Genomic DNA, 15,495 nt, shown 5'->3' with positions numbered 1-15,495 from the left:
TACATTCGGTTGACAACGTCTTCTTCGATCTGCGACCGCGCCCAGTCTGTTCTTTCGCGCAGGCGTCACGTTCTTCACCGGGGCTCGCTCTCCCTCGCCGGCGTCTCCGGTTGCACAGCCCGCGCGCCGTTGCCTGGACCAAAGGTCGTGTTCGCTGTGCGTGGCGAACACGCACACAATACACGGCACGCACACAATACACGGCAGTCACCACAACTCCTGCGCAAGGAGCAGACGACTTGCTGTCTGCGTACTTCATTTCACTTTAAAGGGATGCTGGACCGAAACTCAAATTCCAGAAAACAATGCAGAATCGATAGGCGGGGCGCTACAAATCCCAATGCGTCACTCATAAAGCAGTATCTCCAGCGGATCGTCGTATTTTGTAAAAGAAGAACGCACTCGCACAAGGCCGAAAAGACGCGAGACCTCGCGATTCTCATTTCCTCCTCTTTTCAATTTGACTTCTCGAGGGCGCGGAGATGAGGGGGGGGGGGGGGGGGGGGGGGACGAGGCCGTTTCTCCTCCTACTCAACGCTTCTGTGATAAGATGACGTCAACATTCTTCCAAATTCGCTCCTTTTTTTCCAGCAATACTGCCATGCACTCGAGATATGGCTATATGAGTGATTTTTTCGTGGTTTATGGCGCTCTGTTGAACACTTCTACAGGCTTATTTTGTAAAATATAAATTTTGGTTCAGCATCCCTTTAAGTCAAGACGCAACCTACAATATCACCCGATGGGACCAATGAAACTGCTGGAGAAGTGCACCATCGGGGTTACGCCATGTTGCCGTACGTCTTCTACCATCGCTAACCGAAACATTCACAAAAAGTGCCCAGTGACTTGCACTTCTGATGCTGCATGCTTGGTCCCAAAACGTCGTAGCGTCGGCTGCGTCTAGACCTAAGCTGAAAACAAGATAGCCGAAAGAGACGGCGCATCCTTCAAATGATTTCTTCAGCCCTTCCTCGTACACTGAGCCCGGGTTGGCAAAAACTTGGTGAATTTCTGACAGCTGTCTAACAGGCTGGACATATATTACTTTGCGTAGAAGACAACGCCTGCGTTCGGCCTACACCTAGCAATGACTGTCTTACCTGTTCTACCGCTCTCGGAAAGCCACCGGCTCGTTAGTAACGACAGTGCAGTCTTATTGGAAAGTTAGAGGAAATCCCCAGAAGGATATATTGTTTTTGTTACATAACTTCAGTTTGCGTTTCAACCAACCAGGAAATCGGAGTCGATACGCCGCCTGCTCCGGACAGAGGAGCGGAGAGCGGAGAGGGGGGGGGGGGGGAGGAGGGGGAGGGGGGGGGGGGGCTTTGTCGCACAATATACCACTTCCTCTCCACCGTGCGTCTTCTCCTCCTCTCATTCACTTTCGCTTCGGAAACATTCCGACAGCGTGATACAATTAAAACCGCGGGGAGACACCTTTGGGACACCGGCCTTCTTTCTTTCAGCGGTTGCCCAGTCATCACGCAAAAGAAACGGCAAGCACTGGCCAAGTTTCGCAATCATAGCGGCCTAACTTGGCCCTGATAACGTTCCAATCTAAGGCGCTAGTTAGTGCCGAGGTATTTGTTTTGGCGACGTAATGAGTTTTCTCTGGGTTTCCAAACAATTGACCAAATGCCAGATATGATACAAGAATCTCATGTATACACGAAGCAACCCGTATTGAAGTCTAATTCTTAAACTTGTTGCGGAATTTTTTCAAAAGTATCCAGGTGAAAAGCGAAGAACAAGAATCGCACCAGCCAGTTTCGCGTTGCCTGACGCTGCCGTACGGTGTCGAGGGTACTTTCGTTATTCTCCGCGTGCGCTACCCCGCTGGAGTTCTGAGCGTGCAGAGCACGATACCGCATGATTCGCCTCAAGTGCGGGCGGTTGCCTCCCGTGAACTAAATTGATGGTGGTGTCACGCGTGCGCCGAACGCTTGATGAGATCCGTCTAGTGCATAATTGTTCAATCAATGTGGTGGGTCATGGAGTTTTAGAGCGCAGCTCTTAGGCGCCTGTTTCCGGCTTGAGCGGCGTCGCCGTCGGCGTAACCGCGGCGACGTTGCGGCATGGTGACATTTAGGCACCGTGCCGAAACGACCAAACGGGGGTCCCGTGACATCACGGGTTCACGTGACCTCAGGGGCGTCGTGTGACCTCGCTGAGGGGGTCCTGAGGGGGGCCATGGGACCTCAGGGGGTCCACGTGACCCCCGTGAGGTCAGCAGGGTCACGCGACGTCACGAGCGTCACGTGACCTTACGGTTACGCCGACGGCGACGGCGTCACCAACGCCGCTTGGAGGAAGGGGTAGCTGGCATGATGAGGAGGTGAGGAGGAGAGAGGAGAAGTATACCCTCCCCTCAGTACCCTTCCCTCCTCCTCAAGAGCTGCGCTGTGATTCTGCATTAGAGGGAGTAATAAACGGCTTTAAATTTAGAGCGCAGCTCTTAGGCGCCCGTTTCCAGCTTGAGCGGCGTCGCTGTCGCCGTCGGCGTACCCGCGCGGTGCATTATGGGCAAATTTTTCCGAAGGAACCCGAGGTCCTCCCGAAGGACCACGGGTTCCTTCGGGCGGACCTCGAGAGAACCTCGGGTTCCTTCGGGAGGACTTACTGGTCCTTCGGGAGGACCTCGGGAGGACCTCGGGTTCCTTCGGGAGTACCTCGGGTTCCTTCGGGGGGACCTCGGGAGGACCTCCGCAGTACCTCGGGTACCTTTGGTGACTTCGGAGAGAGGGGTCACGTGACCCCCCCCCCCCCCCGAGGTCACGTGACCCCACCCCCGAAGTTACGTGGCCCCCGAGGTCACGTGACCTGCCCCCCCCCGGAGGTCACGTGACCCTTAGTACCCTTCTCTCCTCCTCCTCAAGAGCTGCGCTCGAATTTGGCGTCACAGGGAGTTGTAAACGGCATTCGTTTTTTATCTGGGGTTTTCTCTGTTTCTGTCCTCCTTATCCGTGCGGAGGAAAAACCTCTCCATTTCCTCTGTCACGCTTTGTAAGGCGGCGCTTAGGCGTAGACTTCCCTGAGGGATAGTGTAGCATTTGCTCGGGCTGCGCTAGAGCCACTAAACGAGCTGCGCTTAGAGTATCGGCACTCTGCTCCCCGAAATTGCTGTGGGCTCCGCCATTTTGGTACTTGTGCAGAGCAGACGCAACTGCGGATCGTCATGCTTCAAAAGTTCGACTTCCTCAGCATTATATTGGATGTTAGGAAGCTCATTTAATATTGCTTTGCTTTGTCGCTAACTCTTTAAACCTTGGTGGACGACGGAAAAGCGTTTACGGTGATATCAGATAAAGCTTTAGATAACTGACAACCATGATTTTAAGCCACAATGTGGCCAAGTGTTGTTACTCCGAAGCGTAGCTTATTTAGTTGCACTAGCCGACGCCATGCCCGCTACAGAAACAACCACCCGCACAGTGCTTCCGAAGGCGTCCACATACGACATACGTTTAGTGCAAACTCCATCGGTTGTGATTTTGCTGTGAAACGTGGAGGTATTTTCGCGATTGTCGACATCTTGTTCGCGCGTTTGGCGGCAGCTTTACATATTATACTCTGCGGGACACCAGCGGTGGCATCAGGATCGCCTAACTTGTTCTGGCTCGCGCATGTTATCGGAATGATGAACATTTCTGTACCGTATTCTCGAAAGAGCCTTCCATTTGTAACGCTATCGTCCCTATACAAATGGTTTTGATTCCACGCTGCATTGTGCAATTACCCTTTCACCGAGTTGGTCTTTTAGCAGGACGTAGTTTGTCGTCGTTGGCATCTAATATGCATAATCTACCGGGTGATTCAAGGAGACGGTAGGCTTTTTAAATCGACCGGAAAATTCGGTTTCTTAACCTATCGCGCTACGACCTTGTGCAGCGTTGCCCACAGATGGTGCATTTGTTTTTTTGTAAAATTTGCAGAGAGCGAACTTACCTGAGGAAAAAGTAAACAAAGAAAAAGGTTTAGCTTCTATGGAAACGCAGCGACGTCACCGGTCTGCAAACAACACGGCGCCGTTTCGCACGGGAGACAAGAGACGGCGCAAGCGGTCGCGACGCCAACTGCCGCCAACGCATGAGCAGACGACGCCGAGACCCGGCGTATTTAGCAGACAAGGAACTGCAGTTCCTTGTTACCGCGCCTGTTTTTGTTTCTGCGACTGTCGCCGCCTGCGGAACGCGCGCCGCTTTTGAGTCGAAAAGATTGTTTGCTCAAGGCGCTGGCTCTCGGTCTCTCGGCGCCATATGCTCGTTCGCCGGCGGCGTTCGTTGCGCCATCTTTTGTCTCCCGTGCGAAACGGAGCCGTGTTGTTTGAAGACCGGTGGTGTCGCTGCGTTTCTATAGGAGCTGAGCCTTTTTCTTTCTTTACTTTTTTCCTCAGGTAAGTTCGCTCTTTGCAAATTTTACAAAAAAAGAAAAAAATGCACCATCTGTGGGCAACGCTGCACAAAGTCGTAGCGCGATAGTTTAGGAAACCGAATATTCCGGTCGATTTAAAGAGCCTGCCGTCTCCTTGAATCATCTGGTATATTGATGAACAGCGCGAGAAACACATGGACAAAGAGAAGTGAACACACAGGACGAGGCGATGACTATCAGCTATCTATTCTGAAAACATGCATAGAAATTGCAAAAAAAACTGGTTCTTTTTTTTCCTCTTCCACCAGGTATTTGTCATTTAGGGCGCACCATTGTAATTTACGTGAAATAAAAAAACACACCAGCACAGGGTATAAGCATGGTGGTATAAATCATCGCGTCTTCTTACTCCTTTCTTATTTCTTCGTTCTTCAATCTCGATCTTGAATTATTTTGTCAACCTATGCACAAAAAAAACTATCGCACTGTCCATTAGGTAAACGGATGGATAGCTCACGCACCCGGGTTTCGTTCTGCTATATGGTAAGCTTCTACTAACTACCTCCCTTGATTTTAGACTCTTTATTTTAGGACTCGTTAATTAAGATGCTGCAATTCGCACCGGTGATGATAGTCTACACACTTTTGATTGCCATACTTGTTGGCACGTTTGAAATTGTCACAAACAACATATGTTAGAGCTTGAAAAACTATGTAGTAAAATATTTCAATTGTAATACTATTATTAATACGAATTGCGGCAATGTTGGCTCTCTTTTAACGCCACGATGACAAAAATTCGCAACTTTGATATTATTATCAAGATAAACATGCAGTCAAACATTGGATGTAATGTAATGTTATATGATCCACGGGTTTTTCTTGCTTTTTTTTTAAATACAGACACTCCAGCTGTCTGACTCGGATTCCGTCCTTGGTTTTTTGCAATGGGAACAGCGTTTATTAATTTATATGTTTTGTGAACATATTCTCAAATTCTCACCGGTTTCGATATTTGTAAAATTTCAAATAATTTTGCTATTCTTTTGCTCTTAAAAAAATAACGCAATTAATCATCTAGATAGTCGAAAGCATATTTAAAGGCCCGAGGTTCATTATTTCACATGGCATATGTCTCGGCGAGAAAAGGCAGGAAGGACACACACAAATCAGCACTGAATTTTTCCAACAAATTCATCATTCTATGTTACCTCTGAGGTAACAGAGATTATTGTCTAAAGTAACATAGATTATTCTTCAGTGTCCCTTTAAAGCCCCTGTACTTAAAGGGACACTAAACTCTTGCAAAATCATTTGAAGTGCCTGGATTGGATACGTATGTCACAAATTAAAATCTCCGCGAACAACTTTTGAGCTCAGTAATTACGTTGTGAGATGCATCTTGAGCTATGAAAGACACCGAAATTAGCATCTAAACTGAGAAGTAAATTCCAAAGTAGAGGTTAGTTTCGGTTTCGATCCAGAAGTAAAACATGCCTCCTGGTGTAAATATTTCTCTAAACACCGTTATTGCTTTCAGTATAAAGACGTGACCTAGGCTCAGAAGAACCTAGCTTTCTCGTATAAGCAGGAATTTATTTATTTATTTATTTATTTATTTTACCCTCAGGGCACAAATGCATTACAGAGGGGAGTGGGGAATAATAGCAATAAGAATACACAAGGAACAATGAACAAAAAACTCAAACAACTCAAACAATAGGGAACATGAGGTTGGCAATAGAATTACGAAAAATAGCGTGGTCAGTCATTGATGTGAGAGATGGAGGTAAGCGGTTCCAATCGTTAGAAGTTCTTGGAATAAAAGAAGCGTAATAAACGCTAGAGTGACAAAATGGTACACCAACTTTTTGACGATGATCAAGGCGTGCTGAAACAAAGTATGAGGGGATTATCATTTGGGCTTTTAGGTAAGGAACATGGTGATAGATTTTGTGAAAAAGGGAGATTCAAAAAACCATGCGACGATGTGCGAGGGTTGGAAGTAATAATGTGCTTTTCATTGACGTTACGCTTGCGGTGCGGTTATAGTTGGCCAGTATAAAACGTGTAGCTCTGTTCTGAACACCTTCAAGTGAGTTGATGAGGTAGATGGTTGAGGGATCCCAGATGGAAGCTGCATATTCGAGCTTAGGCCTAACTAGTGTTTTATAAAGAGTCAGTTTTAATGACGATGGACCTAAAGGAAAGTTACGTTTGAGAAAGCCAAGCATTCGGTTAGCGTTGTTAATCACATAGTATGAAGTTTCCAGGAAAGGTCGTCACTTAAGATCACACCTAGGTACTTGTAGGAGGTCACAAGTTCCAGGGGTATGTTGTGAATGTTATAAGCGGTAGTAAATTTAAATTTGCGGGCTATGCGCATGATTTTACATTTGTTAATGTTAAGCTCCATTGACCAGAGTTTGCACCATCTAAATATGGAGTCGAGGACATGTTGTAGTTTTTGCGAGTCTGAGTCATTAGTGATTACACGATAAATAGCACAATCATCAGCAAAGAGCTTAATTGAAGAAGAAACCATCTCATGCAAGTCATTAATATAGATCAAGAAAATAGAGGCCCCAAAACTGATCCTTGGGGTACGCCGGAAGCGACGGGTGCGGAGGAGGAGTTCATGCCGTTACATGTTACGAATTGCGAGCGATTTGTTAAAAATGATACCAACCAGTTAAACACGTTAGAATCAATGTTGAGTTTACTTAATTTATGTAATAAAAGTCTATGCGATACCTTGTCGAACGCCTTGGCAAAATCTAAGAATATGCAGTCCACCTGAGATCCCTGATCAAATGCTGAACAAAAATCGTTAGTGATAGACAGTAGCTGTGTCTCACGGGACAAGGATTTCCTAAAGCCATGTTGATTTGGGGAAAAAATGAATTGGACTCTGTGGGGACCTTCTCTCTGGCTCCTCCGTTCTCCGTGACCTTGCCGCTCCCTGCCGCCGCACTGTCGGGCGCTCCTTCGTTCCCCGTGACCTTCCCGTTTTCCGTCGCCGTCCTGTCGCGGAAGGTCCGAGCTCTCCGGGAGGAACGGGGCAAGCGCCCCCTCACCCAGCACTGACGTCGGAGGGTCGGCTCGCAGCAAGGTTCCCGATTGGACGGTCGGCGGGACAAGGACTTGGGAAGGTCTTAAGAGGGGAATGGAGACAAAGGAAGAGGGCTTGGGCTGCGGACTTCACAAGGGACCGGTCATGGAGGCGAGCTCGGACGGCGCCGGACGCTGGCGCAGGGAGTGCGGGCACTACGTCGAGTGGCCGACTCGACAAAGGGACCGGACAGCGACCCTGGACGACGACGTCCCCATGACGCGGTGTGGACGACCACCGCTGGGACTCGGAGATCTGCTGTGGCAGCGGACTCTCCCCCGGCCTCGCTGATGACCGTCCCCCGATCCCGAAACCCCCCAAGGCAATGAGTGAGTGAATAAACCCTTTTGCCGAGAGCGAAGTATTGCAGTGTCATATTCATCCGGAGACAGGGTCTGATGGAATCGGAGCTGGAAGATGCCCGCATAATCTGGCGGAGTTAGAAGATGCCCGCATAAACTGGCGCCGCAACGTGGGGCGTGATTTTCGATCAGGCAGGCATTCTGATTCCTAACCTGTTTCCGGTTGAATTGGGGCACTGTTTCGCGCTCTTTTTGGGGGTCATCTTTGTCGCGGGAGCGCCGCACGAAGTTTCGTTGCGGGAGCGCCGCACGGAGGCCCTGACATTATCGCCTGTCTGACAAGGCGGCGCGGATTTTGACCGCTGTTTTAAGGGATTAACCCTTTTGCCCAGCCTGTCAGGAATTTACTTATCCCCCGTTACGAGAAGTGCCTCGAGTATTCACTGTTCAGCGCACCGTTGGATGCTGGCAGGTTGATCCTGCTGAGCAAGAGCGCTCTGTGCGTCGAAATTACCGCACCCCTCGAGGCCTGTAGCGTCGGGCGTCCCCCCACCTACGCCTCCGGCCGTCCGCGTCCGCTGGGAAAGATGCCAGCTCACGCTTTCGGGGATGTGACGCGCCTAACCGCCTTTGTTCGCGTATCGATGTTATGGTTTGTAACGCTTGTTACGGATCGGACGCGTTAAAGAGGCATCGCTCTGGGTGGACAACGCTCCCATTGCGGATGGCGGTTGAATGGACTGTGTTTGGAAATTATTCCCGCATTGCATTTTGTCCGGGAGGAGACTAGCGTCTCGGTTTGACCGCAGGCTAGCTCCCAGTTGGCCTTGCTTGAGCTGTCAGCGCAGTTTTTAGCTTCGTTAGTTGAGAGCGTTTTAAGGTACGGATGCGCTCTTGTGGTTCCGACCAAGATCGCTTTGAACGAGTACCTTGTGGCCAGAGGCTACATTTAGGGGCTGAGCCCACTAAATTGTGCCGGATACGCGATGTCCGGTGCGTGGACATCGGAATCCCGAAAACCACCGAGTTTCCGTGTTCACTTATCAGTGGCTGTGCGTGTGTAATGCTCCGTGGAGTCCAGTCTGACGCGATGGGCATGACCCGTGCGTTTCTTGTTGTAGAGTCGTGAGGTTGATCCCGTTTAATTGTGCACACAGTTGGTTCCGGATCCTCACACCGCCATATCGATGGTTGAGCCTCGAGGTGGGAGTTACTCTTTATATCGTTTTCTCCGTCTCCGGAGGAGCGGCGGCCAGCGCGCGCTTTGCGCTGCCGCCGGATACGGCTCTCGGCCGCGGTTGGGTTCGCGTTGGGACGCGAGGGCGTAGAGAGCGTAATTGGTCTTGCAGAGACCTGGGTTAGAGATAAATTATAAATTTAGGGGACAAAAGACAGCTAGGGGAGGAAAGAGCTGGGCTCCTGCAGTGAAAACCTGCACGAGGGGAGTGGCGGTCTTGCGATGATGTGACGAGTTGTTCATAGTTTTATCCTGTACAGATGCGCGGTTGGCCCGGGAAAATGTACGGTTCACGTCGGCGGGTACGTGCCCGGGAAGCCTAGAAATTATGGCAGCGGCATGGCCGTCGGCGGCCTATAACTGTTGTGCGTTGGGTCAGCCCGTCGCTGTACTAACTGCAGCCTTTGCATGAATGGGTAGCGGGTGTTGGAATGCGGCGGTAAATGCTGTATAGACTTCGACGCTGCGGAAACTGTTTATGCAGAGCAAACATAGTTTATTAGCTCGTCCATCTCCAAAACTGGCCGGTTAGATTATTTGACATTTTGGTATCGCGCTCGTTGCGCGGAAGTTGAGAGGTGCGCGTGTGGGATACTTACAATGTTCGAACCCTGCCTGTCCTTACAGTCGCAAGAAGACTTTTCAGTCATGCGGCGTGTTGACTTGGCTGGGGGCGAGCTTTGTGCATAACCTACTGCGTTTGTATGTGGACACGTTGCTCGATTCGAGAACGTTGAAGAGTCGCGAGACGCGTTGACGGCGTACTTTCATTGCTCGATCCCGGCCGGCCTTTTCATCAGCTGGAAGACTTTTTAGTTATGCGGTGTCGGGGTTTGGCCGGGGGAGAACTCTCACGTGCGTCGATGCGCTTGTCGCGGTTGTCGAGCCCGTGCGGGGTTCGGTGCGGACCGCCGTTACGCGTTTGTCACTCCTGTTGGGTGGTCGCCTCCGAGCAGTGAAGCGGTAATATCTGGTACATGCCCAGACGTTACAGACATAGCCGTGTAAATGGGCTGTCCAATAAGATCTGCTGTTCGCACGATCCAGGTACTGTTCCCTTTGTACTGGTGTAAGTGGCCGGCACCACGGAACAACGGCCTCTCAGTAAAGTGATTACCCCTTCTGATGAAGGCGTGCTGCGTAGCTTGGCTGTAGCGTGTTTGTAGATCGGGTAGCGTGAACGCCGAGTGCATGAGTGCCCGTCATGGGTTGTTGGCAGCGTGTTCCTTCCGGGTCGCACCTGGCGAACGGGACAGGATTTGCGACCGTTTCTGTTTTACGGAAGGTTATTCTTAGTTTTTGAGGTTTTGTGCGTTCTTCGCGAGTGTGTTGGAGATTAATATTGTTGTCAGAGGTGTGCGGTTCTGACGCTCTGGTAGATTGCTTACTGTTTTAAAAGAATGCGGTTGAGTTTGATAGGAGCAAATGTTGTATAGTGGGCGTATGTACGATTTGAGTATACAATGAGCGCTCATGCTTTTTAGTTAAGGAATGGTTTTCCTCTTATGTACCTCTTGAACGTGTAGCTTGACGTTCTTGATGATTGCCTGCCCGTTAGTATTGAAATGAAAAGTTTTGTTTTTATTTTGTGGCATGTCCAACGATCGAAAGATTTTGGTTTCGTCTCGCTGTCTGATATAGCGTGCAGCTATTCGTTTTTGCGCATTTCGCTGTCTGTTACATTAGGGACGGAAGTGAACTTTAAGTGCCGGCGTGTTGTGTGTGCCTGAGTGCCCATCCGTGTTGTGAGCTGTGGTGCTCCGGACCAGTTCGTGGACCGTGCTCCGTCGGTCACGAGCTTCCCAGTGAATCAACGTTCACCGCTGACCTGCTTGGTCTGATGCCATCATCATCATCGAGGGTGCTCGTCGTCATCGGTGACACTCAGCTGAACGAGCTCCCTGCCAAGGGTCCTGGGGACCACGCAACCTCAAGCCCCCCGGGGTCCGAGCCTTGAGGGAGGGGAGGTGTGGGGACCTTCTCCCTGGCTCCTCCGCTCTCCGTGACCTTGCCGCTCCCTGCCGCCGCACTGTCGGGCGCTCCTTCGTTCCCCGTGACCTTCCCGTTTTCCGTCGCCGTCCTGTCGCGGAACGTCCGAGCTCTCCGGGAGGAACGGGGCAAGCGCCCCCTCACCCAGCGCTGACGTCGGAGGGTCGGCTCGCAGCAACGTTCCCGATTGGACGGTCGGCGGGACAAGGACTTGGGAAGGTCTTAAGAGGGGAATGGAGACAAAGGAAGAGGGCTTGGGCTGCGGACTTCACAAGGGACCGGTCATGGAGGCGAGCTCGGACGGCGCCGGACGCTGGCGCAGGGAGTGCGGGCACTACGTCGAGTGGCCGACTCGACAAAGGGACCGGACAGCGACCCTGGACGACGACGTCCCCATGACGCGGTGTGGACGACCACCGCTGGGACTCGGAGAAGCTGCTGTGGCAGCGGACTCTCCCCCGGCCTCGCTGATGACCGTCCCCCGATCCCGAAACCCCCCAAGGCAATGAGTGAGTGAATAAACCCTTTTGCCGAGAGCGAAGTATTGCAGTGTCATATTCATCCGGAGACAGGGTCTGATGGAATCGGAGCTGGAAGATGCCCGCATAATCTGGCGGAGTTAGAAAATGCCCGCAACTCTTGGAAGTTAACAAGTTGTGTATAAATTATATGTTCTAGAACTTTACAGGGAACGCTGGTTAGCGAGATGGGCCTATAGTTGATAGGAAAGTGCTTATCACCAGATTTATGTAGAGGAATAACTTTACCAATTTTCCAGTCGCAAGGTACCAATGATGTGTCAAGTGATTGGTGAAAAAGATGAGCGAGAATAACAGAGGAGTACTGATTTGTAGCTTTAAGAAATTTCGAGTTAATTTCGTCAACACCAGTTGCCGATGACAGCTTTAGGTCGTTTAGAATGCTCAGAACACCATCGGGGCTGATTATGATAGGGTCCATCGGTGGAAAAGGATCAACATTATAGCTTGGGTTCACATTGCTTAGGGTGCTAGAAAAGGACTTAATAAACACTTCCTGGAACGTTGTGGCGCATAAGGATTCATCGATCAAAGTTTCGTCAGGTGTTTTCAATAAAATAGACGAAGGTTTATCTCGATGGGACAACACATTCCAGAACTGACGCGGGTTATTTTTTAACATGGAAGGTAGTAAGGTGAAGAAGAAGTTGAACTTAGCAGACTGAACTCCATTCTTGTAGCACTAAGCAGCACTGAAATAATTTTGCCAGCGAACTGGGAATGATTGGTGTCCCTCAGTGAATCCAGCACGCTTGACTGTAACGCGACGATAATCTAAACATCCGCGTTTTGCCACTGCTAGCTTTGTGCCTGCTTCACGAGTGGTAATTTTAGTGGGCCCCCGAGTTTCCCACGAGTCTCAGGTCGTTCTAAAATTAACTGATATAGTGGTTTTTGATGACGTTCAGTAAGTTTTAATTGAAGCCTTATCAAACATCAAAAAGTTAGTTCACACATTTTAATTAATTAGCCAACTTTCGCAAATAATATTCGGCCACATACTGTCCCCCTGGTCGTATAACTCACTCGCTGAAACCTCATAAGTAAAGCATTCAAGGCTTCTTTCATACAAATCTGTAAATATAAAAAATAACAGCCTGTCAGTATATTAGAGCGCAGCTCTTAAGAGCTCGTTCCCGTGTTTTGGGGCGTCGGCGTCGCCGTCACCGTTGGCGTAACCGGACTAGGAGGGGAGGAAAAGAAGGGGGGGTGGTTCCGTACCCTGCCCTCCTCCTGCTCCGTACCCTCCCATTTTCTCCCTACATAAATAACAATATAATAAATAATTTATTTACATATATTTCTACATTTATATAAATATAACATATAAATAATATATATATATATATATTATATTATGTCCGCAGCCAGTACGAGGTCTATATATATACATATAAATAGTTCTGCCACTATATCTTTAGCACGGTATATCGCAAAATCAAAATGCCTCAAGAGCTGCGCTTTAATTTCGTAATTAGAAAGATTCGTAAACGTGCCCCTTTTTTAATTTATGAATTGACACGTTTTGCTTTTTGACATTAGAGGTATGCATAAGAGCCATATCTCAAGAATCATTATATCCATTCAGAAACTGAGCGTAATTACCGTATTTTCATTTACGGTTCCAGGTAAATACTTATGAGAAAAACTACAAAAGAAAAGAACGCCAAAATATATACAGTTTGGCACCAAAAAGTCGTGGAAAGAATATGCAAGGAGTAACGTAACTACCTAACACGCTACACGAAATAAGTAACGTAGGTACGTTACCCGTTGGTGTATGAAAGAGTACCGAGTACGTTACTATGTTACCGGTAACGCCGTGACTTTTAACGCGTTACCGTCAACCCTGGTTTCTAGAGTCCCACACACTATCGGCTCTCTAAAATAGCGGTTAGGCTCTTTGAATAGACCGCGAAATTCGGTTTCTTAATCTATCGCCCTACAATTTTGTGGAGCGTTTCCCACAGGTAGTGCATTTTGTTTTATAAAATTTTCAAAGAACGAAGTTACCCGAGAAAAATTAAAAAAAGAAAAAAAAAGAGGGCTTAACTTTTATAAAAACCCAGCGAAGCCACCGGTCTTCAATCAATAGGGCGCTGTACTGTTTGAAGACCGGTGACTTCGCTGCGTTTCCATTCGAGTTAAGCATTTTCCTTTTGTTAGTTTTTTCTCAAATAAGCACGCCATTTGCAGATTTATAGAAACAATACACAACCTGTGGGCAACGCAGCGGAAAATGGTGGCGCGATAGCTTAAAAAACCGAATTTCGCGGTTGATTTAAAGAGCCTGGCCGCTATTTGAGACAACCCGTATTTCAAGAGACCACGGTAAAATTAAAAAAGAAAAAAGAGATACCGTATTAACGGACTATAGTATTTAGTCGGTGCGTAGTCTCCATGGGCAAAATTGGGGTCAAAATAAATGCATTTGCTTATATAGTCTGCACCCGGTGCATACTCCACACCCGGTGCATTGTCTGTCCCTGTTGCTTAGTCGACGCGAAACTCCTCTATACACGGCAAACCATTAAAAATGCTTCCTTTCTTAGCTCACAATAAAGCCTACAATTGCAAAAATCATCATTAGCATACTCTTTAATTCACAAAATCCGTCTAGTCTCGTCATAATCAACGATATTTAAAAACAAAAATCCACTATAGTCGGAGCGCGTAGAGAGTCCGCACAGCCTAAAATTACAACTTTTAAACTTGCATAGTCCGCGAACTATGCACGGGAAAACACGGTACCAAAAACGCTTGGCAGGCCCACTTGAAGTTAGATTACTAATTAAGGCCTGGATATACGTGGTATATATGCAAGCTGCAGTAACCGAAAGAACAGAAATGTCTAACAACTCGCCAACACGAAGTAGGGCGCAAGCACATTTCCTCTTCAAAAATACAGAAAAACAAAACTTCTATTCCAAACCACTGGTTTGCGTGGCTTTATTTCCGTTTACCACTTCTTTTTTTTTTTTGTCTTGCATTTTCTTAATTTTTTTTTTCAGGAGGAGGGCAGGGTTTCTTTTTTTAACAATTTGCATTTGCTGTATTGCCCTTTAACTCCCGCGAAGAAAGAAATAAGAAGTGACAGAGGTCATTCGTTGCGCAATCAACCTCTTAACAAGATCTGTCCATGCACACTTTGAGATCCGTGAAGGCTTGCTCGAGGGCGTCCTTGAACTTGGAAATGTTCTTCTCGGGAAAAGATTTGCTGCAACTCAGGCCGAAAGTGAAAGATTCTGGTCGGATGTTGTACGTGGCCATGTAGACATCGGGAAGAGGAGGATCGTCCAAAGTAGTGCCGTCGCATTGAAGATTCACCTTGGTGAAAAGTCGAAAAAAACAGACAGGCTGGTCGAGTTACGTGTTTTCGAAAGCTGGCCAGTTAGAGACCTACGAAACCAATTCCCGAATGCACATTCGGAAAAGCTTGTGAAGTAAGTTAACGGGCAAGCTTCGCCACTCTGGCGCGTTTTCATGTACCTCGCACTGCCTGAATTTATGGACGAAGAAAGGGCACGAGGTTAAGGTAAACATACCTCAATTATTCGCGCTCTCGCCTCTAGCAAGCTCCCACATTGGCTTACCCGATATGCGTAAGCAGATCCGTGAGTCCAATAAAGCCTTGTGCGTGAAGTACTGAGGCGCGTTTACCTAAGCGTTGGCCCCTCCCCGTTTTTCTTTTTCCGTAAACCAAGCAATGTTACGTTCATGAATGCACGACAGAGTACGAAAATTGGCTGGGTGACTTATTGCACAAGGCTTAGAGCGCAGCTCTTAGAGCATCTGTTCCCGGATGTACTGTCGTCGGCGTAACCGCCGCGACGTCGATTTCCCCACTAAATTGGGCGGGAAAAAGTGTGTCACGTAACCTCAACACTAATTAAGTCTCCAGGTTAAATTTAGCGGGAAATTTATGTCACCTGACTTCGTGTG

General features: G+C 48.5%; 1 protein-coding gene across 1 annotated transcript in view; it reads right to left on the bottom strand.

Moving 5' to 3' along the window:
- Positions 1-14,472: 14,472 nt before the first annotated feature.
- Positions 14,473-15,495, bottom strand: part of LOC8043923 (choline O-acetyltransferase-like) — a 63,425-nt gene continuing 62,402 nt past the window's right edge. Inside the window, exon 8 of the mRNA XM_040214690.2 lies at positions 14,473-14,880. Within this exon, the coding sequence (XP_040070624.2) occupies positions 14,677-14,880 (204 nt within the window). The 3' untranslated portion in view covers positions 14,473-14,676. The remainder of the gene's footprint in view (positions 14,881-15,495) is intronic.

Source organism: Ixodes scapularis, unplaced genomic scaffold (assembly GCF_016920785.2).
Source record: "Ixodes scapularis isolate PalLabHiFi unplaced genomic scaffold, ASM1692078v2 PGA_scaffold4__175_contigs__length_147842914, whole genome shotgun sequence".
Taxonomy (NCBI): Eukaryota; Metazoa; Arthropoda; class Arachnida; order Ixodida; family Ixodidae; genus Ixodes; species Ixodes scapularis.
The sequence above is the reverse complement of the archived record's forward strand: the minus strand, read 5'-3'. Positions and strand labels throughout refer to the sequence as shown.